This window comes from Salmo salar, chromosome 14 (assembly GCF_965601325.2).
Source record: "Salmo salar chromosome 14, fSalSal1, whole genome shotgun sequence".
NCBI lineage: Eukaryota > Metazoa > Chordata > Actinopteri > Salmoniformes > Salmonidae > Salmo > Salmo salar.
The window spans coordinates 18,023,139-18,049,757 of record NC_138304.1 but is presented as its reverse complement, the minus strand read 5'-3'; the positions used below and the strand labels follow the sequence as shown (position 1 = coordinate 18,049,757).

The 26,619-nt window shown below is 44.7% G+C and overlaps 2 protein-coding genes across 4 annotated transcripts in view; both read left to right on the top strand.

The window, feature by feature from the left end:
• The first annotated feature begins 808 nt into the window (after nucleotides 1–808).
• On the top strand, nucleotides 809–20,963 carry rab2a (RAB2A, member RAS oncogene family). Its single transcript, NM_001140033.1, is given in 8 exon segments — nucleotides 809–986; nucleotides 8,528–8,599; nucleotides 9,161–9,228; nucleotides 14,182–14,264; nucleotides 14,723–14,815; nucleotides 15,267–15,378; nucleotides 18,039–18,107; nucleotides 19,311–20,963. Coding segments are annotated over 8 exon segments (639 nt in total). The 5' UTR covers nucleotides 809–940; the 3' UTR covers nucleotides 19,407–20,963.
• Nucleotides 20,964–23,144: 2,181 nt separating this feature from the next.
• Nucleotides 23,145–26,619, top strand: part of chd7 (chromodomain helicase DNA binding protein 7) — an 80,972-nt gene continuing 77,497 nt past the window's right edge. For all 3 annotated transcript variants that reach the window (XM_082960812.1, XM_045693998.2, XM_082960813.1), the window contains exon 1: nucleotides 23,145–23,417. The gene's annotated coding sequence lies outside the window, so the exon portion shown is untranslated. The remainder of the gene's footprint in view (nucleotides 23,418–26,619) is intronic.

The following is a 26,619-nucleotide window of genomic DNA, read 5'->3' as shown; positions in this document are numbered from 1 at the left end:
TGTAGGTCTAAATAACTAGCCTATAACGTATGCAAATAATGATGTCTTACAAATTGTTAAATTCAGTAGATTGAGCATCCTGTCGGGCTGTATCACCGCCTGGTACGGCAACTGCACCGCCCACAACCACAGGGCTCTCCAGAGGGTAGTGGGGTCTGCACAATGCATCACGGGGGTAAACTACCTGCCCTCCAGGACACCTACAGCACCCGATGTCACAGGAAGGCCAAAAAGATCATCAAGGACAACATCCCCCCGAGCCACTGCCTGTTAACCCCGCTACCATCCAGAAGGCGAGGTCAGTACAGGTGCATCAAAGCTGGGACAGCTTCTATCTCAAGGCCATCAGACTGTTAAACAGCCATCATTAACACAGAGAGGCTGCTGCCTACATACAGACTTGAAATCATTGGCCACTTTAATAAATGGAACACTAGTCACTTTAATAATTTTTACAAGCATTTCGCTACACTGACAATAACATCTGCTAACCATGTGTATGTGACCAATAAAATGTGATTTGATAACCATGTGTATGACCAATAACATTTGATTTGATTTGAGATTGAGATAAAAAAAAAAAAAAGTATTCTAAGTGACATAATATTTAATAAAAAACTGTTAGTGGCAAATGGTTATGGTAACGCCATTATACCAAAGAAGAAGAAAAAGAAGAACTGGGTGGTGAGGGCAAGTTGACGGACTTCCGGGGGCAAAATAATCTTCTTTTTTCTTGCGTGCGTGGCGAGGGCGGAACATATGACGTCGTCAGCAGAGGCTTGGAAGTGTTTATTGTTCCTTCCCTTTGAAGAGAGAAAGAAGGCTAGCAAGGAAACGCAATAACGATTACCGAGACGGTTACATAGACAATTGTCATACAGTTTTAAGTAGCGAAGCCACAGTAAACGGCCGAGGCAGGTTGACACAGGACCCAGTGGCCATGGCATATGCGTACCTCTTCAAATACATCATTATCGGAGACACGGGTAAGTATTCACTGGTAGCAAAGATTGCTAACGACAGCTAACGTTAACCGCTATCTTTTATTTCCGCAGTGGTGGAGAGTCCAGTGACGTGGTAAAAGCGGAGACGCAAGGGGTGGGATGACATATATATTTCTCGCTTGCTAACAGCGTTAATAGTATGTCATTATCTTGTCTTTAACGTGAAAAAGAAAACATTATTTTCCACCACATCGCACAGTTTGTGCTGGTGTGCTAATTTAGCAACTGTTGAAAACACCAAGCTGACGGCCTATTGTCTTTCCGCTTTGTATTGTGAGAGTGGGATGCTAAGCTAACAATGCTAACTAGCCTAGGCTAATGTCGTTGGTTAGCTAGCTGTATCTAACGTTAGCTGTTTACAGCGACATTAACAACAGTTATCTAATTTGACAGCACTTAAACGACATGGGTGCTTGCACAGACCATGTCAGCCCCTTTGGACTCATTCACATCCATGTTTTGGGCTTTCTGTTTTTTTTGCGAGCTTGTAACGTATATCTCTGAGCCACAAAACAAGGCCACAAGTCCCCTCTCCCTCGAAATGGCGTTTTACAGAGTTTTGGTACGGTTTCCTACGGCCTCCTCCATGGCCAGGGTTTTACAGTAGCGGTCTAGGCTTTCATGGTCTTTTAACTGACATAATGTACTCATACACGGGTACTGTGTCAATAATGTTACGCAGTTTGCTGTCATGTGTTGTTGTTAGACGAGGTCTAGAACGGTAACCGAAGAAATATCGTGGATGCTGCCAAAGCAAGCATATATCATCTTCCCGTAGGTTGACTTAGCAGGCAACGCAGGTACTTGTTTATCAATAACAGTGCAACTCACGTTAGCTATGTGCTACTTCGTTTTATTTGGTTAGATCAGTGTTATTATTAATCTGTTGCTTAACAGCTCAACACTGATCCTTGTTGAAATAGCCTAATAGCTCAGCATTTTGCCCAGGGCAAAATATATACTGAGATAGTTCAAGGTAACATGTCTCTGGCTAGAGAGAATGTCAGTCTATGATGCTGAGAAATAAACACATGCAGCTGGTCCACCTGATGTTATGTGTACCTGTAACCATTTTGGTATCTCAAGTCCACAGGGAGTGATGCTATGACTTCCATCTCTTTACTGATTGATCACTAAGGCCTGTACATTCAATGGTGTATGAGGTCTTTTAAAAGTAACAATCTACTGATTTACTCCGTTTAAAAGTATCAGGGAAGGGAAGTGTATCCTGCACCCAGGAAAGCCAATAACAGATTTACCAGCTTGAGCCCCTGCATTTCTCTAAGATGAAAGGGAAGAATTTGACTTTGAAGTATTTGCTGACAGCATATCATATGATGCTTGTTTCAAAACATGAGATGTCATTACCAACCCAAATCTCAGAGGTTAGCATTTAGGAGTAGTACAAATCTGTCAGTGCATTATTTTCCAGACTAGCCTACATCCAGGAGAGTTAGGCCTACTCCTTACATTTATTAGTGTAATTACTCATTACTAGAGTTTCCTGACCAGAAACTAGGGCCATGAGTTTTTAGTTAACAGAAAAAAAACTCAAAGCCCTACTTCTAAATACTATTGCTGTCATGGACTAAGAATTCACATACTCCATTTGTCTAATGATGAATTTGACCAGAATCAGTAATGCCTGTCATGTAACGTGAGATTAGTTGGGTGGTATAGTTATAATTTAGGCACGTGTGTTACTATTGGGGAAGACTATTTAAGAATGTTCTGTAAGAGCTGGGCGATATGGACAAAAATCTATATTGCGATACACTATATATACAAACGAATGTGGACACGCCTTCAAATTCGGCTGATGGGTGTATAAAATTTAGCACGCAGCCATGCAATCTCCGTAGACAAACATTGGCAGTAGAATGGCCTTACTGAAGAGCTCAGTGACTTTCAACGTGGCAACGTCATAGGATGCCACCTTTCCAACAAGTCGCTTTGTCAAATGTCTACCCTGCTAGAGCTGCCCGGTCAACTGTAAGTGTTATTATTGTGAAGTGGAAATATATAGGAGCAACAACACTTCAGCCGCAAGGTGGTAGGCCTCACAAGCTCACAGAATGGGCCCGCCAAGTGCTGAAGCCCGTAGCATGTAAAAATCGTATGTCCTCAGTTGCAACACTCACTACAGGATTACAAACTGCCTCTGGAAGCAACGTCAGGACAAGAACTGTTCGTCGGGAGCTTCGTGAAATGGGTTTCCATGGCTGAGCAGTCGCACACAAGCTTAAGATTGCCATGCGCAATGCCATCAGCTGGAGTGGTGTAAAGCTCAGCACCATTGCTCTCTGGAGCAGTGGTAACGTGTTCTCTGGAGTGATGAATCATGCTTCACCATCTGGCAGTACAACGGCTGAATCTGGGTTTGGTGGATGCCAGGAGAACGCTACCTACCCGACTGCATAGTGCAGCTGTAAAGTTTGGTGGAGGAGGAATAATGGTCTGAGGCTGTTTTTCATGGTTTGGGCTAGGCCGCTTAGTTCCAGTAAAGGGAAATCTTAACGCCGCAGCCTACAATGACATTCTAGACGATTCTGTGCTTCCAACAATGCCCTTGTGAAGAAAGTGAGGTCTGTACAGAAAGGGCTTGTAGAGATCGGTGTAGAAGAACTTGCCTGCACAGTGCCCTGACCATAAACACCTTTGAGATGAATTGGAACATCGACTGCAAGCCAGGCCTAATCGCCCAACATCAGTGCCCGACCTCACTAATGCTCTTGTGGTTGAATGGAAGCAAGTCGCGCACAGCAATGTTCCAACATCTAGTGGAAAGCCTTCCCAGAAGAGTGGAGGCTGTTATACCAGCAAAGGGGGGACCAACTCCATATTAATGCCCATGATTTTGGAATGAGATGTTTGATGAGCAGGTGTCCACATACTTTTGGTCATGTTGTGTAAATTGCCTGGATTAATACGATAACGATAAATAGAACGATACGTTTATAACAATGTGCACCACATCCTTTAAACTATTACTATTGGTTTGATGGTTGTAGCCGTCAATTGTCCCATTAACAATCACCCATATTAGCAAACTTCACATTTCTCTAGTATAGGGTAATTATCGTCATAAACGATAGCAGCAAAATGTCTGCGATAAGTGATGGGTATGGTTGGTGCCAATCATTTTAGGTTTATCGTCCCAGCTCTATATTCTGTCCACTTTTTAAGTAGCCTAGGCCCATGTCACTTTCTGTGCAAAAATAATTTAACGGCTAGACCTCAGCATCTAGGAAATATTTCTTTCCCAGTCAGAAACTCCAAATTACACTGCTCAATCATTAAACATCTATAAATAGGAGTTTTCCCCTCTCTGAAAGACAGAGCATGCTGGGAGCAGATATCACTCCTGCTGTCCTCTCTGCCTCTGATACTAGGCCTAGCAGTAAACAGTCCAGTTGCAACACCACAGACCTGTCATCCCCTAGCTTCACTGTGGGCCATCATGTGAGCACCTGCAACCCAAGCTATCATATTGCTCATTCCCATTCTACATGGCTGCAGTTTAGGTATGGCTGTCCTAGCTGTTGGAGCTGTTAGATATATCCTGTTGTTGTTTACTAGGCTAGATAAGGTGATGGTGGAGAATTCCCTTCTGTCCAAAAATATGATTGTTTTTCTCAGCCTGCATAACCTAGTATTTTCACCTGGATGAAAAGGAAACGGTTTATTTTCACATCAGTGCCAAATCAAATGCAGTATTTCAATGAGTGACATTTTATTTGTCATATGCACATAATACACATAGTACAATTAAATGCTTCCTAGCATATAGGGGGTTCCCAAGTGGCGCAGCGGTATAAGGCACTGCATCTCAGTGCTAGAGGTGTCACTACACACCCTGGTTCGATTCCAGGCTGTATCACCACCAGCCGTGATTGGGAGCCCCATAGGGCGGTGCACAATTGGCCCAGCCTCGTCCGGTTTAGGGTTTGGCCGCCGTAGGCTGTCTTTGTAAATAATAATTAGCTTACAATGACTAGTTGAAGGTTAAATAAAATATAGGCCTATCATGAAAAAGCAACAGCTGTTTTGAAAGAACCATATGCACCACAGAACCCTAGATAGAATCACACCTCAAAGTATGATGTGCTCATCTCATTATTTCCAACATAGCAATTAGCCTAAAGCTTGCTTAGGCTAATCTTTGATTTGGCAGGCCGGTCTAATTGAATGAGCAGTACCACTGTTTGTTTTTAACGATAATGACCTGACCCCTAAAGAACCACATGCACACGTCTATTCAGAGCTAGAGGCTGATTGGCTAGCAGGTGCATGGTAACGTTGTGTAATGGTGACTTTGCTTTGTTGTTTCTGTACATCCTTCTCATGGTGTCTTCCATCACCCTGGCTCCCCTGCTTAGCAACGGCAGTGGTAACCCATAGAAACACTAATGAAAGCCTTCTCTGGTGTCCTGAAGGTTTCACCTGTTTGAAGGGCTTTGACGATACCAGTATCGTCGCAATATGTTTTCCATTGCAAAAAATGAAAATACGAAGCAGACCAAACTCTTTGGTCTCAAAAACCTGCTGTATGTAAAATATTGTGTTCTATATCTTGGAAAATAAATTAATGTGACTCTGGATGACAACATAATGACGTTTGTTTCCAACATTAGGTCTGTTTTCCTAAAGAAGTTAAATCCACAATACTAACGAGTATTGCTATACTGGTATCGTCCCGGCCCTACCTGTTTGCGTTGTAACCATGCGGTGCAGCACACAGGTTTTCACAGGTCCCCCCCCTCCACTGTTTGGCGGTGTGTTTCACGGTCACGTTTTATTATTTTCTCTCACAGGAGCACGTCACACATTATATTTAGGCCTTGAGTCTACTTTGTGAGAAGTTGATTTAGCCACATTTTTGCATTCATTATGGTCAGTGCTACCTATGAGTATCTTGATTTCATCACACCAAACAACCTCATGAGTTGTGGCATTTGACATTTTGTGGGTTGACATTAGGGCCGGCCATTTTATCCATATCAGGAGCGTCCTCATCATGTTGACATGGCCTCTGATATAGATCCTTCTGAAGAAATAATCTTGGAATAGATCGTTCTTCTTAATCCCAGATCTAAGATCAGATAACACTATCCCACTCCCAAACTGAACCATTGAGGGCATGAAATAATATCTGACCCTGAATCAGTGGTTTTAAGCATCCTCTGTCATGCGTTACTGGCGTTGATAATCAGAATTCTACCTGTTTGACCAGCCATGTGCCAGAAGCCTCTTGATATGCTAACTAGAGCGAGGCTCCAGCCGGACTGACTGAGCTTCTCTACCATTGTGGGGGTGTAGTCAGAGGGCTGTAGGGCCCGATACAGTCTGACATTTTAATCTCTTTCTATTACTCTGTCTAACGTCAAATTAAAGAGATTCAGGGACTTCACAATACGATATTATCACGATACTTAGGTGCCGATACGATATGTATTGTGATTGATTGGAAAGCGGCCGCGGTCATCCCCCCTCTTCAAAGGTGGAGACACTCTAGACCCAAACTGTTAGACCTATATCCATCCTACCCTTATCGGCAGACTCAACAGCAGACTCAACAGCCTTGGTTTCTCTAATGACTGCCTTGCCTGGTTCACTAACTACTTCTCTGATAGAGTTCAGTGTGTCAAATCGGAGGGCCTGTTGTCCGGACCTCTGGCAGTCTCCATGGGGGTGCCACAGGATTCAATTCTTGGGCTGACTCTTTTCTCTGTATATATCAATGATGTCGCTCTTGCTGCAGGTGATTCTTTGATCCACCTCTACGTAGACGACACCATCCTGTATACATCTGGCCCTTCTTTGGATACTGTGCTAACAAACCTCCAAACGAGCTTCAATGCCATACAACACTCCTTCTGTGGCCTCCAACTGCTCTTAAATACTAGTAAAACTAAATGCATGCTCTTCAACCGATCCCTGCTCGCACCCGCCCGCCCGTCCAGCATCACTACTCTGGACGGTTCTGACTTAGAATACGTGGACAACTACAAATACCTGGGTGTCTGGTTAGACTGTAAACTCTCCTTCCAGACTCACATCAAACATCTCCAATCCAAAGTTAAATCTAGAATTGGCTTCCTATTTCGCAACAAAGCATTCTTCACTCATACTGCCAAACATACCCTCGTAAAATTGACTATCCTACCGATCCTTGACTTCGGCGATGTCATTTACAAATTAGCCTTCAACACTGTACTCAGTAAATTGGATGCAGTCTATCACAGTGCCATCCGTTTTGTCACCAAAGCCCCATATACTACCCACCACTGCGACCTGTATGCTCTCGTTGGCTGGTCCTCGCTACATATTTGTCACCAAACCCACTGGCTCCAGGTCATCTATAAGTCTTTGCTAGGTAAAGCTCCGCCTTATCTCAGTTCACTGGTCGCCATAGCAACACCCACCAGTAGCATGTGCTCCAGCAGGTGTATTTCACTGGTCATCCCCAAAGCCAACACCTCTTTCACTGGCCTACCTGGATAAATAAAGGTGAAATAAAACAATTCTCACAATGCTATATGTTTTGCGATTTGATCTTCCAAAAATATTGCTCACTATGTCTGAGTTTTGATCAGTCGTGGAAATAAAAGCGCTGAAAACCTGTTGGTTCACTATTTATAAAGGACACGCTTTTTTGGCACAGGTACAGCTGACTAGTGGTTGGTTTTACAGAGAGTGTGTGTATGTGACTAGGTAATGTTAGTCGTGGGCAATTCCACAGTAAAGGAATTACCCTGAGACTCAGATTTTTCACTTTAAAATGTCTGCCAAACAGTGCAGACACTGGCCAAACCGGTACACATTAAGTTTGGTGATAGAATAAACTCATTTTGTTACCAAACTTTGCATCTTCACTGTTCTTACACTGAATGTGTTTTTGTCTAATGTTCTGTCAGAATTGTTAAAAGTAGTCCTTGTGCAGCCTCCCGAGTGGTGCAGCGGTCTAAGGCACTGCATCACTACAGACCCAGGTTCGATCCCGGGCTGTTGCAGCCGGCCGCAATCGGGAGACCCATAAGGCACAATTGGCTAAGCGTCGCCCGGGTTAGGGGGGTTTGGCCGGCCAGGATGTCCTTGTCCCATTGCGCTCTAGCGACTCCTTGTGGCGGGCCGGGAGCCTGCACGCTAATTCCGGTCTCCAGTTGTACGGCGTTTCCTCCAACACATTGGTGCGGCTGGCTTCCGGATTGAGCAAGCAGTGTGTCAGGAAGCAGTGGGGCTTGGCTGGGTCGTGTTTCTGAGGACGCAAGGCTCTCGACCTTCGCCTCTCCTGAGTCGGTAGGGGATTTGCAGCGATGGGACTAGACTGTAACTGCTAGTTGGATATTAAGGAGAAAAAGGGGTGAAGTACAAAAACAAAAAATTGTGCATAGTTGTATGGTTTGTTAAACTTTGAAATTTTAAAGTGAAAAATGTGAGTGTGTAATTTCCTTACTGTAGAATGTTACCTATTTGTTCGTGTGTGTGCCTCTGTTTAACCGTGCATGTTGTTTGTTTTGCAGGTGTTGGGAAATCATGCCTATTATTACAGTTCACAGACAAGCGGTTTCAGCCGGTGCATGACCTCACTATCGGTAAGACTCCTTTATATCACACATGTCATTATTCATTATAACGTTTAATGACCGACTGGGATTTAAAATGTATCCTGCCTAGATGCACTGCCTAGATGCACTGGAGGGACCTCAATTAAATCATCTCAGCATTCCGCTCAGATCCCATCACCGTATTAATTCATTTCTTAAGGATTTTCATCCCTCGCCTCTGGTCTAACCTGTGAAGATGAGGGAGATGTGTTGGCATTAGGAGAGAGCTAGATGTATTAGCATTTTAATATGATTTAATGTCTACCGGTTTGGCCAGTGTCTGATCTACTACACTATCTCTGGTGTAACCGTGATGCACCATAGGCTTTTAGCCAGGGCGTATTTGTGGTGGAAGCTGGTATCTAGCTTATGGTTAAGACCAGGACTTTTTCCTGACCATGAAATACTAGCCTAGAACTAGGGCCCATTTATAAAAAAAAAATCTGCTCAGATCACGTGGTCATGGAAAAACTCCTGGACCAACTCCGTGTTTTCATGTAGAGTTGTAGACTGATTGTGTAACCTGGTGGTGGTGGGTGTCTTTCCCAGGTGTGGAGTTTGGGGCGCGGATGATCACTATAGACGGCAAACAGATCAAGCTGCAGATATGGGACACGGTAAGATACTTTCCCCGTACCACATTAACAGATGAGATTTTACCTGAATACAGTCGACTCCTTTGTGGTATTCATTAGGGCACCGTGTAGCACTCTATTTCAAAACGTTGTGCAACTGAAATTGGCGTTATGCAACGCCTTGGGACTGTTTGTGATAGCGTCCAGTTGTCAGGAACGATTAAGAAAAATGTGTTAATGTCCACCCACTCTGCCCAGAGTGGCTCAACAAACGCTTTGGTCATTTCACTTATGTTATAAACACATTTACCAAGACAAATATGATTCATTAACGTTATATCCAAAAAGTCGGATTTTGTAACCTAATAAGTCCGATAATAAGTACAAGTTCTATTGGCAGAGCGGTGCCGCGTTCTCGCAGCAACTTTTGAGGATTTTTACATGTAGCGGTCGTCTGCGAAGTTGTTTCTGCGGGTCGCAACAATAACATGACGTGAGTGGAATTAATAGTAAAAGGCTTTGAAAATAGAAAACTTGCGGTACGCTCAGTGTTCCATTGACATTTCAGACATACACTTGTTTTTGTGAGACGTTATCGAAAATGAACAGGAATTTCACATTAATGAAAAGCGTAAAGTAAAATATGTAATGTCTCAATCGATATCAGTCTTACCTCCTATTGTTTTACGTCCTCCGTGTTCGAGAAGAACGATGACGAGTTCAACGGGGAGCCTGTCAATTGGCCTTAATTCTCGCACAGCGTCCAGCCTAGACGACGCAATGCTATTTTCCTGTTTTTACCACTTAAAAAAAAAATTGTCACCCTGATCTTGGTCATCCTACAAGGATAAAAATGTTGAAAGGATTATTATTATTTTACAAATTGGTCAGTGTTTTTTTATTATTAATTTATTTATTGGACACCCTAAATGTAGCTAGTATTATACTGTCCAGATACAGTTAAATGGAATTGTAACTTATCTGAATTGCACTTATGAGGAGTAAACTGTAATCATTAGTACAAAAACAGTACTCGTACATTAATGTATCTTATCATCAAAGTGATAAAGGTTTTCCACGTAGTGACGATCACATCCATGTCGTATGAGTGGCACCCACTCAGTGTGTAATTCACCCAATATAACCCACCAAGTCTAACAAGACAAGTCTATTATGTTTTTTTTCTTCTCTGAACTCTTCAACACATACAGCATTAAAATAGTCTTAAATATTAGATCCAATATGGGGTATCTCCCTAATGGACTCTTGCACAGCAGGACTAGCTCTCTCTCCCCCCCCCCTGACATGCATGTGTCAGCATGGACATGTTGCAAAGGAAAGGATGACTGCGACTACACAACAGCATTATGTCAGTTGGCTGTTGACACGTTTCACCCTCTTTTCAAATAGTCTCTCAGCTATGTCCTTGTGACGTTTTCTATTTTGAGTTTTTGAATGGTGTTTTACACGTGAAGGTTGAGGTGTGAAGTGATAATTAAGGTTTCTCATTGTGCCCTGCTGGTGATTATTCCCTGTGCAGTGCTGAGAAAATATGAACGCTGCAGGAGATGACCTGGTGTAGTATGTATGTTGGCCTGTAGGGGGAGACACAGCCCTACTAATAAGAATAGAATCCCACAGCAATAATGCTGATGGATGGTGGGGGTGGTGGTAGTAGAGTCCTAGGCCCTAGAGAGGCCTTCTGGGCCACAGATGTAGTGCCTGCTGCTGCTGTGTACTTTCTAGGCCACGTGGTAACTTGGGTGCATTTTTGTTGATGAAAAGGGTAAGGCTGTAATTCAGCAGAAGTTAATGCTGAGAGAGAAGGTAGCCTAGTGGTTTAAAGAGCGTTGGACCGGTCACTAACCAAAAGGCCGCTGGTTCGAATCCCCGAGCCGACCAGGTGAAAAATCTGCCGATGTGCCCTTGAGCAGGGCACATAACCCTAATTGCTCCTGTAAGTCACACTGGAGAAGAGTGTCTGCTAAATGACGTAAATGTAATATCTGGAGACCCGGGTTCGAACTTTGGTTATCAACCTAACAAAATCTTATAGGTATTTTCAACACACCATTATGAATATCCCTTCCGTTAGAATTCGCTGTGGTTTAGCCTACATCCCAGACCACCACATGTCCACCCTACCAAGACAGAGTCACAATCAAACACAGGGTGTGTGTACTGGCCGTGTAGCCTTATCAGTGTGTGGGTGTCTGTGTGTGTGTGCACAGGAGGAGGAGCCGGGAGGCACTGCCTGCCCTGGGGGTGATGTAATAGACAAAATCTGCATTTCTGGCCTTCCTGTAACCTTTGAGCTCTGGCAGATGGCAGGCATAAAAGTGTCATTCATCATTTATTCACAATGGCCTCCATTAGCTCCAATGTTAGCAGCTGCCTCGGGGGACTGTTGCCACGGACTAACGGAGGGACTGACTGGGCCTTATTGAATTCAAATGTGTTGGAGCATTGGCTGCCTGGCTCGCACTCACCTGCTGCCAGGCCAGAAGAGAACAGAACAGATGAGGTAGAGAAAATCCAGGCTCAATAGTCCTCAGCAGCCATCCAGGGAAGAGGGAAGCCATCTTATCAAACACTGACAATGGTGTCTATAGACAGGTCTTGTCTGCCTGCCTGCTGTACAAACCAACCACTGACTGGCGAGCGAGAGAACGGGGAGTTGTGATAGGCCAAAGTGGTAGCATGTTATATTATGGGCTGTGTGGAACATAGTGGGCCCCTTGTTTGTGCGGAGTCAGTCAGTCAGGGATGGGACGTAGAGAAAGACAGGAGCCTTTTGTACTCTGTGACAGGGGCTTGCCTGTGCTCTGCCTAGCTGCAGAGGGAAAACCAGGAAGCTTGGTTTTGGAATAATGGCGCTCTAGTTGAGAATTTCTATTGTGTTAGGAATGTGTATGGATTAGGGAAAGGCACTGGGAAGCCTGGACTGGAGGAGTGGGGTAGGGGCTAGGAAGCCTGGTCTGGAGGAGTGGGGTAGGGGCTAGGAAGCCTGGTCTGGAGGAGTGGGGTAGGGGCTAGGAAGCCTGGTCTGGAGGAGTGGGGTAGGGGCTAGGAAGCCTGGTCTGGAGGAGTGGGGTAGGGGCTAGGAAGCCTGGTCTGGAGGAGTGGGGTAGGGGCTAGGAAGCCTGGTCTGGAGGAGTGGGGTAGGGGCTAGGAAGCCTGGTCTGGAGGAGTGGGGTAGGGGCTAGGAAGCCTGGACCGGAGGAGTGGGGTAGGGGCTAGGAAGCCTGGTCTGGAGGAGTGGGGTAGGGGCTAGGAAGCCTGGTCTGGAGGAGTGGGGTAGGGGCTAGGAAGCCTGGACCGGAGGAGTGGGGTAGGGGCTAGGAAGCCTGGACCGGAGGAGTGGGGTAGGGGCTAGGAAGCCTGGTCCGGAGGAGTGGGGTAGGGGCTAGGAAGCCTGGTCCGGAGGAGTGGGGTAGGGGCTAGGAAGCCTGGTCTGGAGGAGTGGGGTAGGGGCTAGGAAGCCTGGTCTGGAGGAGTGGGGTAGGGGCTAGGAAGCCTGGTCTGGAGGAGTGGGGTAGGGGCTAGGAAGCCTGGTCTGGAGGAGTGGGGTAGGGGCTAGGAAGCCTGGTCTGGAGGAGTGGGGTAGGGGCTAGGAAGCCTGGTCTGGAGGAGTGGGGTAGGGGCTAGGAAGCCTGGTCTGGAGGAGTGGGGTAGGGGCTAGGAAGCCTGGTCTGGAGGAGTGGGGTAGGGGCTAGGAAGCCTGGTCTGGAGGAGTGGGGTAGGGGCTAGGAAGCCTGGTCTGGAGGAGTGGGGTAGGGGCTAGGAAGCCTGGTCTGGAGGAGTGGGGTAGGGGCTAGGAAGCCTGGTCTGGAGGAGTGGGGTAGGGGCTAGGAAGCCTGGTCTGGAGGAGTGGGGTAGGGGCTAGGAAGCCTGGACCGGAGGAGTGGGGTAGGGGCTAGGAAGCCTGGACCGGAGGAGTGGGGTAGGGGCTAGGAAGCCTGGTCTGGAGGAGTGGGGTAGGGGCTAGGAAGCCTGGTCTGGAGGAGTGGGGTAGGGGCTAGTAAGCCTGGTCTGGAGGAGTGGGGTAGGGGCTAGGAAGCCTGGTCTGGAGGAGTGGGGTAGGGGCTAGGAAGCCTGGTCTGGAGGAGTGGGGTAGGGGCTGGGAAGCCTGGTCTGGAGGAGTGGGGTAGGGGATGGGAAGCCTGGTCCGGAGGAGTGGGGTAGGGGATGGGAAGCCTGGTCCGGAGGAGTGGGGTAGGGGCTGGGAAGCCTGGACCGGAGGAGTGGGGTAGGGACTGGGAGGTCCTGGACCGGAGGAGTGGGGTAGGGACTGGGAGGTCCTGGACCGGAGGAGTGGGGTAGGGGCTGGGAGGTCCTGGACCGGAGGAGTGGGGTAGGGGCTGGGAGGTCCTGGACCGGAGGAGTGGGGTAGGGGCTGGGAGGTCCTGGACCGGAGGAGTGGGGTAGGGGCTGGGAGGTCCTGGACCGGAGGAGTGGGGTAGGGGCTGGGAGGTCCTGGACCGGAGGAATGGGGTAGGGGCTAGGCATGTCATGAATGAGTAAAACATTGCTAGAGCCAGGAGTTTTTCAGAACCTTGGCTCAGAAGAACCCCTGACCCTAGTAATACTGTGTACCAGACACCGTAGCATTTTGTCTGTCCCAACACACCCTTGAGCACTTGGAGTAAGACTCCTTTTAAGAGTTGATACTATATTGATAGTTACTACTGCTGTTTTGCCCTGCTGTGTGTTCGCTGCGCTGTTGTGTGCTGGCGGACTCCGGAGGTGTAGTCAAATTCAAATATGCTAAACCATCGTTTGTGACATCACGATGTTGTCACCATCGACAATGGCTGTCAAACGATCGTCACTAGACGACGCAAACATAAAATAGCCTAACCCTGCTACTACTGCTTCTACTGTTTTGTGCTACTGCTGGCTCTTCTTTGTACCCTTTAACTATAGGTTACTGTGCTTCAGTGCTGAGCTCTGTCTTTACTTTAACTGAGCGTCTCTGGGTTTTTTTTCTCTCAGGCCGGCCAAGAATCCTTCCGCTCAATCACCCGGTCCTACTACAGAGGGGCAGCCGGCGCCCTGCTAGTGTACGACATCACAAGGTCAGTCTTGCGGCCATTTTCTTCCCAGGCCTCATCATTCTATATAAACACTAGGACCCCTATGGTAACTAAGTCAACTTTCCTCACTCAAGGTCCTCCCTTAGGATTCAGGTCATGACTGTTGCTCTTGACAGATAAAAATAATAATAAGGTAGAATGATGTATTTTTAATGCATTTGTTTAGGAGGAAAGGAAAAGTAATCTCTTATCCAGCTAATTCAGTTTAACCGTAGTTAGAGCGACTGAGATTGATGTTTGTATAATACATTGGGGATTTAATTGAATGCAATGTCTCCCGCCCAATGTTCTTTATTATGCTCATGTAGATCCACTTTTGTTGTTCCAAAAGGGACCTACATTCACCTAATGAATTACGTTTGTATGCATTAGTTTACTAGGAAAGGACAATGTATTGTGTTCTTATGCTCAGTGTTGCTCCAATGTTCCTTTTATTACAGAAGGGACACCTTCAACCACTTGACAACCTGGTTAGAGGACGCTCGCCAACATTCCAACTCCAACATGGTCATCATGCTCATTGGGAACAAGAGGTCAGATTCATCTCCCTGTCACTCATATTTACCGAACAACCCTGTCATGGTTGCCATGGCTAAACGGGGTGCGCCTCAAAAGTCTGAAATGGCACCCTTTCCTAATTTCCTCTTCTTAACCTACACTTTCAGATCTATTGATGATGTCAAATCAAAATGGTGGATGCTTGACTGTGTAATTTGCTTTCACCGGGTCAATTTTATGATATAATTGCTGATGAAGGAAAGGGAAAAAGTAGTCATTTTAGACAATTGAAATGCGCCCACCCAGTTTCACAGCCCCTGCTCCCTCTATGTGCTCTTGTCTCCTCTAGTTAGATGACATATCTCCTAACTGGCAAAAGTGACAGAATGAATTAGCAGATCATTTGGTGCAAAACACAAGACCGTACTAGCGTAACGCAGGTCTATGGTACTGTATATATCAAGTGTTTTTTTTTTGTCCCCATAGTGACCTGGAGTCCAGGAGAGAGGTGAAGAAGGAGGAGGGGGAGGCCTTTGCCAGAGAGCACGGCCTCATCTTCATGGAGACCTCCGCCAAGACTGCATCCAACGTAGAAGAGGTACCTCCTGCTCACACTGTGCTATTTATTGTGTGTGTGTTGTCAACATCATTTTCTCACACTCACACGTTTGCCCATTAATATACCCCCCCCTTTCTTGCTCAGACAAATACACACACCAACGCACACATGCACGTCTGTTCTCCAGCGTGCTGGGTAGCCAGACTCTTTCTGAGGATTTAAGGCATGGAGAGACTGGTTTATAGAACCCCCCCGCCTTTCCCCCTTCCCTGCTGCAGAAACCCCTGGTATGATTAATTTGTCTCATTAGTGTCCCCTGAATCCTCCCGATACCTCTCCTCCTCCATCTCCCTCTCCGCGACGTGACGTGTACATCGCCCACTTATAGCTCATCCATATTCATAACCTCCCCTCCCCCCTCTGCTCCACTGTCCGCCGCGACAGCTGAAAGCCAATCATGCCTCATCTTTTAGAAGACGTGGGTGGGTGGACATTCTTTATATTCCATTGACCCTACGGTAAGCACTATATGAAGAGAGAGATGCTCTCTGCCTGTGCTGAGGCTAATGCTGGGTCCCTGGGTTATGCCCTGTGTCTCTATGGCCAGGTGGGGGCGCTCTGCCTCAGGCGGAGGGAAACATCTGTTGCTGTTTAATATGTTAATGCATGAAGAGGCAGGGAGGGTAGAGACAGGACCAGGCCGGGCCTCCTGAGCTGAGGTGGACATTTGTTTTCAGATTCCGCAGTAGGCCTCACTCACTCCGTGCTAAAAATATGAATTTCATTCAGTATTTACTGTAGAGAGGGGCCCTGCCCTAGGCTCATTTTTGAGGTGTACATAAGGTTATGATTATACGGCCTAAACTAGGGTGTAAATTCAGGCTAAAACTCCCAATTCAATGGTCTTTGAATGTTTGTACTGTACAACCAAAAAAGAAACCGATCCTACAGGCCCAATTCATCATTACAGTTGATGATTTTTCTCTGTTTATACGTCTGCTCGCGTCGTTCTTACAGCGGAGTGCTGTAGATTGATTTTCTGTGGCAACAAGCCAGAGCCTCGTGCTAATGCCTCTCATCCTAAACTCCTGTATATCCCACTCTTTAGAGCTTATTCAGTCAACGAGACCATATATCTATATATATCTATATATATCTATATCTATCAGCAAAAAAAGAAAGGTCCTCTCACTGTCAACTGCGTTTTATATGAACATAACAAGATTCAACAACTGAGATGTAAACTGAACAAGTTCCACAGACATGTGACTAACATAAATTGAGTAATGTGTCCCTGAACAAAGGGGGGGGGGGGGGGTGTCAAAATCAAAAGTAACAGTCAGAATCTGGTGTAGCCACCAGCTGCATTAAGTACTGCAGTGCATCTCCTCCTCATGGACTGCACCAGATTTTCCAGAGATGTTACCCTACTCTTCCACCAAGGCACTTGCAAGTTCCTGGACAGTTCTGTGGGGAATGGCCCTAGCCCTCACCCTCCGATACAACAGGTCCCAGACGTGCTCAATGGGATTGAGATCCGGGCTCTTCGTTGGCCATGGCAGAAGACTGACATTCCTGTCTTGCAGGAAATCACGTACAGAACGAGCAGTATGGCTGGTGGCATTGTCATGCTGGAGGGTCATGTCAGGATGAGCCTACAGGAAGGGTACCACATGAGGGAGGAGGATGTCTTCCCTGTAACGCACAGCGTTGCGAATGCCTGGAATGACAACAAGCTCAGTCCGATGATGCTGTGACACACCGCCCCAGACCATGACGGACCCTCCACCGCCAAATCGATCCCGCTCCAGAGTACAGGCCTCGGTGTAACGCTCATTCCTCCAACGATAAACGTGAATCCGACCATCACCCCTGGTGAGACAACCGCAACTCGTCAGGGAAGAACACTTTGCCTTTCCTATCTGGTCCAGCAATGGTGGGTTTGTGCCCGTAGGCGACGTTGTTGCCGGTGATGTCTGGTGAGGACCTGCCTTACAGCAGTCCAGCCTCTCTCAGCCTATTGCGGATAGTCTGAGCACTGATGGAGGGATTGTGCATTCCTTGTGTAATTCGGGCAGTTGTTGCCATCCTGTATCTGTCCCGCAAGGGGTGATGTTCGGATGTACCGATCCTGTGCAGGTGTTGTTACACGTGGTCTGCCACTGAGAGGACAATCTGCTGTCCGTCCTGTTGCCCTGTAGCGCTGTCTTAGGTGTCTCACACTACGGACATTGCAATTTATTGCCCTGGCCACACATGTAGTCCGCATGCCTAAGGCACGTTCACGCAGATGAGCAGGGACCCTGGGCATCTTTCTTTTGGTGTTTTTCAGAGTCAGTAGAAAGGCCTCTTTAGTGTCCTAAGTTTTCATAACTGTGACCTTAATTGCCTACCGTCAGTAAGCTGTGTCTTAACGACCGTTCCACAGGTGCATGTTCATTAATTGTTTATGGGTCATTGAATAAGCATGGGAAACAGTGTTTAAACCCTTTACAATGAAGATCTGTGAAGTCATTTGGATTTTTACTAATTATCTTTCAAAGACGGTGTCCTGAAAAAGGGATGTTTAATTTTTTGCTGAGTTTATATGGTTTGATTGGTCCGAGGCTTGGTTTCTTTAATCTAAGTGTCATGTCTAGTTTGTGTTGTATGGGTTTTAGCTCTGATCCTGTACTAATTTGGCTATGTCTCCTTTTCAGGCATTCATCAACACAGCGAAGGAGATATACGAGAAGATTCAGGAGGGTGTCTTCGACATCAACAATGAGGTAATTTGACATGATAGAGAAACTCTTTTGGTGTCCATTTTGTACACTGCAACTTTGACAAATACCATCTTCTTGACATAGCTTAGCTTTTTCGTTATAAGTCATCAACTGAGGTATGGGCAAGTGGTCAAACGCCCTTGCTCCTTTTGTAGTGCCCTAAGCCCACGTCATAAACCGAGTGAAGAGGCCGTAAATAAGGATAACACCTTTACAGAACAGCCGTTGGATATAGTCCTATCTAACAAAGGTCATTTTGAAGGCCAGAAAGCCATTGGGTTCGCTAGCTAAACCTATTACGTCGCCACATAGTTCTGCGAGACGATGCGTCCTCTGCGCTTCATATTTGAGGCAGAGGCTTATTTGCAGCAGCCCACACTCCATCTTTCTCTAAAGGAGGGAGAGAAGAAGCAGAGCAGGTTCCAGTCTGCCAAGCAAAACTTCCACCGTGTGTTCTTCCGTTTCTCCTTTCTCCCCTCCCTCCCTCTCTCCCTCCTTCCCTCACTCCGCTAGCCCTGGCTACTGGCCAGCGCATAAATTCCTCACATCCCACAAGGTTACAGCCAGCCTGAAGGAGGCGAGCCCCTGAGCAGCCATTGGGTATGCTTTTTATTAGAGTAGTAGGAAAGAGTAAAAAAAAGAAAAGGGGGGAGAGAGAAAAAAACGAGGCCAGGCACACGGTCCAAACCGCATCAGCTGACTGACGAAGGGGGAAGCCCTGGCTAGAATCCCTGACGCTCACTGGCAAACGTAGTGAGAAACCCCCTCCACCTCCTCCTCTTCCCTTAACACTATAAATCTGATTTAGAGCGATGCAGAGTTTCCTTAAGAGCTACTACTACTACTGCTGAAAACCACAGCAGCCCAGGCTCACAGTGGAGTGCTGCCGCTCTGCGCTCTCTTCAGCCACTGAAGGGCTGGGGAGATGAAAGCAGTGCGATGGATGAAAGTGCCGCTGGCTGCTGCTGAGTGTGTGTGCGTGTGTGTGTGTACACATCTCTCCCACACAAAGGACTGTGACTGTGAGCCAAAGAGAATTTGTCACCATTGATATTGCTTGTTATGATGTCCAATTCATCCACCCCATAAAAACACAAACAACACTCAAACTTGAATCATCAAATCACACCTGACCATCACCATCCATTTTCCTGACTGCCTGAATCCACTAACTGGTTGCATTGTGTTGTGGTTTTGTCTCGGCAGGCTAACGGCATTAAGATCGGGCCCCAGCACGCTACCACCAACTCCACTCTCTCTGGTAGCCAGGGGGGTCAACAGGCCGGAGGGGGATGCTGCTGAACACCCCTCGCCCCTCTGTCCCATACCACCCCACCTTGCCCCGCCCCTTGTGTTTCTACTGGACTGGTCGGGCTCACTAACATTTTCTTAACCCCTCCCCACAGCCTTGCCAATGGAGAGTCTAATCGTGTACTAGGTGTCTGTCAGTCAAAAATACCAAGCAAAACACATTAAAGTACCCTGGTCCTGGTGCAAAACATGCCCCTGTATAAGCGCATTGGAGCCTGTCTTGGTTGTAGATTGATAGGTTGTTACTGTTGTGTTAAAACAGGCAGAGTGCTTTAGGATTGGGGCTCATCATATCGATCTGTACATTTGTCAGACAGTTGTGGATCACGTCTTTTTTTTTCACTCCCAAGTAAGGATTTCGTTTTTTTTTTCTTCCCTTTTGACTTAAAAGCTTAATTGTATTTAACACTACAATGTTGGTCATCGATAGTATTTTAATCGGTTTCATGTGGGAGAAAGAAAGCTTTGGGGAAGTGGGGTGAACTCGAAGTTTGAAATAAAAGAAACAGCTGTGTCGGAAGTAGCGGCCATGTTTAAAGTGAAGTTAAAAGAAGAAAAGGAAAAAAAAAAGCAGGACTCTTTTAAATCTGTATTTATCAGTCACATTCTGTGTGTATATATAGTTACAGTTATCCTTTCTTGCTTTAGTGTGTGTTGACCAAGCAAGAATTCTTTGATGAATTTGCTGGGAACATCTATACTGTACGAATAGAGCTTGAAACTGCAACAGTATTGCTAAAAAAAAAAAAAAAAACCTGCTTTGACACCATTTTAAGATAATATTTTACTTAATTTACTTTTTGTCCTGCCACCTGCCTTCCCCCTCCCCTCTCTATCTCTGTGCCCTAGATCTGCTATGACTGTGTATAGAAACTTTGGCTCAATATTCTGCATCTATCTATTTTAATGCCAACATTTTGTGTTTACCTGTGTTCAATAACCACAAATACCAGAATTTGATCACCTCTGCTCGGATAAGAGATCTCAGCTGTTTGCCTTAACGGAAAGATTGGGAAAGCAGAAGAAAATAGGAGAAAAACATAACCAGGTTGCGGCGGAATCATTCCAGTAACTTCATTTTGCGTATTCTTATACATGCTCATAGACACATTCTTACATTAAAAGACACATTGCATACTCTAAATGTATACATACACAGATTTAGACAGTACATGCATGCTTAAATGCATACATGTGTCCTTACACACAAACAACCTGCGTATATCTATTTATACATACAAGCCTGCATATATCTATATTTTTCTCTTCAGGAATTTGTTTGTCATGCAGTCCGCTGTGGAGCGTCGGTGCAGAGCAGCGTTTTCCTGTAGGTGTCTGTGAGTGGCTCTGTACAGCCTTGCTTTCTTTGGCTGTGCGTTCTGTTAGTAGATATTATGGTGAACATCTCGTCTGTCGTCAGAGGGGCGCGGGAAAAGCCAAACCTGGAGTATCTATGTGACCCCCTCGACATTTATTTGCTGTGTTGGTTCTTCTTAAAAATGAAAAATGCTATCACAATAAACTATAATAAAACATTCTAAACTGAAATATCATTTGATTGTCATGTGGGGGAAAAAATTGCTATGTTTAAAATGTACATTTTGTAATTTACTTTTTAGAATTGATATTTTACCTCTGGTCCCCTATAGTTATTTTCTGTGTGTCTGTGTTGGTATATGAATGAAACAATTATATATGGATCCATACTGTATTGTAGCTTTGATTTCTCAATATATAAAGTGAAACACAAAGAATGCATGTCCTCAGAGCTGTGTGGAGTTTTGGAATTTCAGGCTTCGTTCCCAAATGATCACCGCGCCCTCGCCCTAATATCAACATGAACTAAAGGGGGGCCACATGCAGCCAGTACCAATTCAACTGGTTTTACAATACACTTCTCTGCACTACATTGCATGCTTTTCAGGTATAGGCAACCAATGGGGTGCAATTCAAATATTTTCACATCAAATGTGATTTCATTTCTTGGCCTCCTATGTGCTTATTACTGAATATTTAAACATTACTTACTGAAAATACAAATTTCACCACCAATCTGAAAGTAACACTGCGCTGGGTGTTTCTCAAATAGGCGTACAGTATAGCAAATTAGTTTCAGGTGGGAATGGATTGCAGTCAGCAATAGAGACCGTTCATGAGATATTTGTTTTATTCATCCCCATTCTATCCCCCAACATTTGGATGTAACTTGAAATGGGCTTTTGTTGGTGGTCATGCACAGCAACAGTTTCTGATGTTAAAGGTGAACTCACATGATCAAATCCTTACATTCTCATGACCTACTTTTCAAAGCTGTAAAGGAACGAAATGTGAAAAGCTTGTGTTGAACAGATTAGTGAGCCATCTGAAACGGTAGAGGTAGTATGCCTGCATTCATTTTATTAACCATTTCGAAAATGAAAGTTTGATTTTAGTGAAATGCAATTAGAGTAGATGTGAAATCAAGATGGCCTTCTCACAGGCAAATTAAACCCACAAGCACAAACTACATGTATTTTTAAAGACAAACTCTAGTAAATGTGCAAAAAAACGTCAAAATGTTTTAAGTAATCCATTGGAACATTTACAAGCATAAGTAAAATAAACAGTGGATTTGAGAGGACATTGGGCATACAGAAAGGGAGTGCGTGCGCCTTCAAATACACAAGTCTTGTGGGGCAGATTGTTATGATAAGCAAATGAATGGCCGCGCAAGGGACATCCGGGTTACTTGCCTGATGATTCGTATGTACGGTAGTGTGCAATGCATCAAGGAAGAGACCTTCACAAAAGTGTGATTGTGTGAAAGGCGTATTTCTTCATCTTGATATATTTCTATCGCAATTTGTTGCACGTGTTAAGCATTTTACTGTGGTAAAAAAAGGTCCGAAACTACTCTGAAATCCACAGGGTCTCGGGTTGGCCTTGCGCGTGCCCAAGGGACCAAGTAGAATAATAGGCTCCCTCGGTAGAAGAGCAAATATGTAAATACGAATCGTAAATGTGCATGATGTCCATCTCTATCATAATTATTAATCTGCAGTTGACATGGAATTAGGAAACTCAATTCTCGGGGTCGAACTGATGCACCATACACAAATAAAAAACATCCACTCATTGCAGGTGGTACAGATCCATTTCATTTGAGAAAGCTTGTCTTAAACTCGTGTTGAGCTTTTACAGGTCCATCATTTCAGGTTGAAACCGTTTTTTATCTATCTATCTATCTATCTATCTATCTATCTATCTATCTATCTATCTATCTATCTATCTATCTATCTATATATATATTATAAACCCCATCACTTTTCAGGTGATAATACAATCTCTCTCTCTCTCTCTCTCTCTCTCTCTCTCTCTCTCTCTCTCTATATATATATATATATATATATATATATATATATATAGAGAGAGAGAGAGAGAGAGAGAGAGAGAGAGAGAGATTGTATTATCCCCTGAAAAGTGATAGGGTTTATCATGAGAAGCAACTTGAATCCACGACACATGTTTTCTTACTCTGTTACACAACTCTGCTCTGCCACGCTTTATTAGCATCTGTAGACAGGGAAACTGATGTACAAAATGACCACTAAATGTATGAATAACTCCTACAACCCTAAATAAATAAGAAATGAAAAGATATATATTTAATAGCGTCTACAATAAATGAATAATAAAGCGCACATTCGTCACAGCCCAGTAGGGTCATCACGCGCACGCATGTTTATCCATTGGAGCCATGAACGCGCCCCCTACCCGTAGAAGGTGAGCGAATGTCTGGAGGAGAGGACTCGAGAACGCGACCGCCGGAATCGATCGGATTAAACTCGATTTGAGTGAAATTAACACAAAGGAGAGAGGCAGAGTCGGTGAGGAAGGGATAACGACACGCCGAACATTATAAAATAACTTGAATTTATTTATAAACGGACCAGAAAGGAATTTATTGGAGATAGCTACTACGGGAGTTAATTTGCGAAACCCTGAACTGACCAAGCTTGTTGGGTAAGCGAGCAATGCTCTTTTTAAATGGTGGCCGTCCCCAGTTCAGTTTGTTCACATGGTAAATGAGCTAGTTGTGTGTTACTCTTACCTGTAAATAACCAATTTATAGTAATGTTTGAAAACTAGATCCCACTTACAATCGACTTTTAATCTACCATGGAAGTTGGTTTGGTAGCTGGGACGTCTATTTAGCAAGCAACTTTGTGGAAAACTTATTCTGAAAAGGGAATTGTGTTCCCCTTTTCTCATTTAGAACAAGTCATTGAACGTCCGTAAATTACCATGTTAAAATGCTAACTACAGTTAGCAAGTTTAGCTCGTAACCCGCTGCACTGAGTAGAGTGAGTCCTGAGTTTTTTCACCAAGTGAAGAATATTAGCCAACACGGTGAGCTCTCTCAGTAAGCACAGACAAATGTGAACAACTTGAGTTTGGAAATGTTGAATTGTGACTTTTTTCTTTGTAATACAATAGGCAAGAGTGAGTGTTCGTTAGCTTGGGTTAGCTAATTGTGTGTTGAGCTAGCTAGTGAGACACGAGGTGGCTCGAACGTAGAGGTGAGTCAGTGGCCGAGATGAATGAGTGAGTAACCTTAGTATAGATTGCTAGCGCGAGAGAGATTCCCTGGATGCACTGTGACAAATAGGCAATTTGTTATTGCAAACCACACAATCGGATTTTGTGACTAAAGTTCAACTTGTATTTCATAAATTGATTGTATTCACATGGGATTTAACTTGATAACGACGGGGTGAAAAGTAGCCTGTCCGTAGTGTTTTATAGGACGATGGACAGGGGGTTGCTTGAGGCCAGACGGTCATCCCTGTTTAGTTAGCCTTCTATCTTTTCGCCCAGATATATCCATATAATTGTTAAAGTACATGGGCTTTAATCAAAACACGGAGTTTAAGCTTAGATGGTTCGAGAGAATTTCGTATTTTGAAGAGAATAACCCGAGGTTAGCGGTGCGTTTCCGTCCTAAACGTGCTTAATAATGTAGCCTAATTAGCCTGCTGCCTAGCTAGTTGGAGGTGGCCCATTGCTTATAGTGAAGTTGCGCTTGTAGCCAACATTTGACCACTGTATCATAGCCCTCATTGTCTTGCTGCTAGCCCAAAGGCTAATAATGTGCTAATGGGCTACTTTGATGGCGAATGCCACTTTGTTCAAGTAAGCAAACCGGTTGCAGTTTGTTTCATGCGTTTCCGCGTTTTAAAGTTTGATAAGAGGGCTTGTTTATCAAGAGATGTGTAGCTACAGTATTATGGAGAACTTTCTTAACTTGTTACCCTCTGTTCATCCAGCGTTTTTCGATTTTAAAACACCTGCTGCTGTATTGTGGGTGGCTGAATTTGTAAATACAAGCTGACATTCTTTTCCTAAATTTTCCCGACCGTGTTGCTCTCCCTCTCCATTATGTTGTAATCAGTCAACTATAGTTCGCATAATGCGTGTTGCCAGTGTCTACTTTCAACCTTTCATAATAGAACAAGAACGAATAGATACTTAAAGAAAACTATTCGCATAGCAAATAACGATGTTTTTTTTGAACGAACAAGCTACGTTAATTGATAATCGAGAATCCCATGAAATATCACCGAAGTACTACCCCCACCTTTTGCGAAGTCTCTAACCTAAGATGGCAGCTTCTAATGTATGTCGGCCCACTCCGCCAACAGATAAGAGGCCCCGGGTATGGCGGGCGGGACAGATGTTATTCAGTATTGTGGCTTCTCCCATAGCCTGCATTTTCTTGTGGTTGTTGAGGTACTGCTTTCCGGCTGGCTTATATAGCTGCGTTGACTTTATGAAGGGGCCGGGTATAGTGCGGTGGGGTTCTGTTGAACAAAAGTTTGTGGCAATGGCACCAGTGCTATAGAATTAAGTTTTCTTTGTACCCCACTACTAGTCAACGGTTTTGCAAAAACAGTTATCATAAAGCAGTTTATTAGCTCTAAACATTTATTTTAAATGTATAACTGAAAACATGATGGCACATATTTTTTCAGGGTCATGTATTAGTTCAAGCTCATATGCAGGATGATGAACTTGGAATTTCTGCTCCATCCTGCCACAAGTGTACTTTGAAAAGTATCTCTTCTCCCTATGACAACATTTTGAATGATATTATGCAGGTTGTCTGGAACCTGTGGTTTGACAAGATTTAAAGTCTAGAAGTGGCATGTATGCGTATAAACAATGCTCTTAAATCCCAATCATGTTTTTGTTATTTTAAGATACAAAACCCAGTCACAGATCTTAGCCGCATATGTAACTACAGGACCCTAACCAGCATACACCGTGGATCCCTAAAGCCCAGCCTCGAGAAACTAAACTTAAAATGCAAGATAGTTGAGAGAAAGACAAATTCGATGTAGCCATTTTGACCATTTTAAGACAGTTGCCCCATTGAACACTGGGGGGCCTTGTGTACAGCGACATATTTTTTTCTGCTGTAAAAGTTAGCATTGTTTCCGTCACCCCGCTTTGATGAGTAGAGCAATGCATACTGGGAAGCTGTAGCCCGTCCAAAGCGTCTTTATATAACCAGTGTGAAATGGCTAGCTAATTAGCAGTGCGCACTAGTTGCGTTTTCAATCGAGGGCCATGGCAGTTGTGGAGGAATGGGTAACTATGCTTAATGGGAGGCAATTGTGTTCAGAGGGTAACTGGTTCGAGCCCAGGTGGGGACAAGGAGAGGGACGGAAGCAATACTGTTACATTAACTCCTGGTTTCAGTTGCACAGTGGTCCTTTGTTGCTCAGTTGGTAGAGCATGATGCTGGTAATGCCAGCGTAGTAGGTTCGATTCCCGGGACCACCATATGTAAAAATGTATGCAGTGTAATTCACTTTGTCTAAAAGTTTGTTAAATGGCATATATCAGGGTTCCCCAACTGGTGGCATGCGAGCCAAAGTTTTCTGAGCCCCAAAAACACGTTTGATTTTAAACTTCATTGTTGGAAGTTGGACTGTAACAACACCATGAAATCAGTTCCAAGTGATTTTAATTTTGGAAATCTGTTCCCAAGTATTCCAGTGTGTAATATATTCATGTGATTTTATACAAATGTAATAAGCAAGGTTAGAAATTGTTTTAGTCAAATATATCTGTTTGGGCTTATTGCGGTTAATTTGCAGTCAACAAATTATTTGTAATTATGTTCTGACCATCCGCTCAAGAAAAAATGGGCCCACTACTA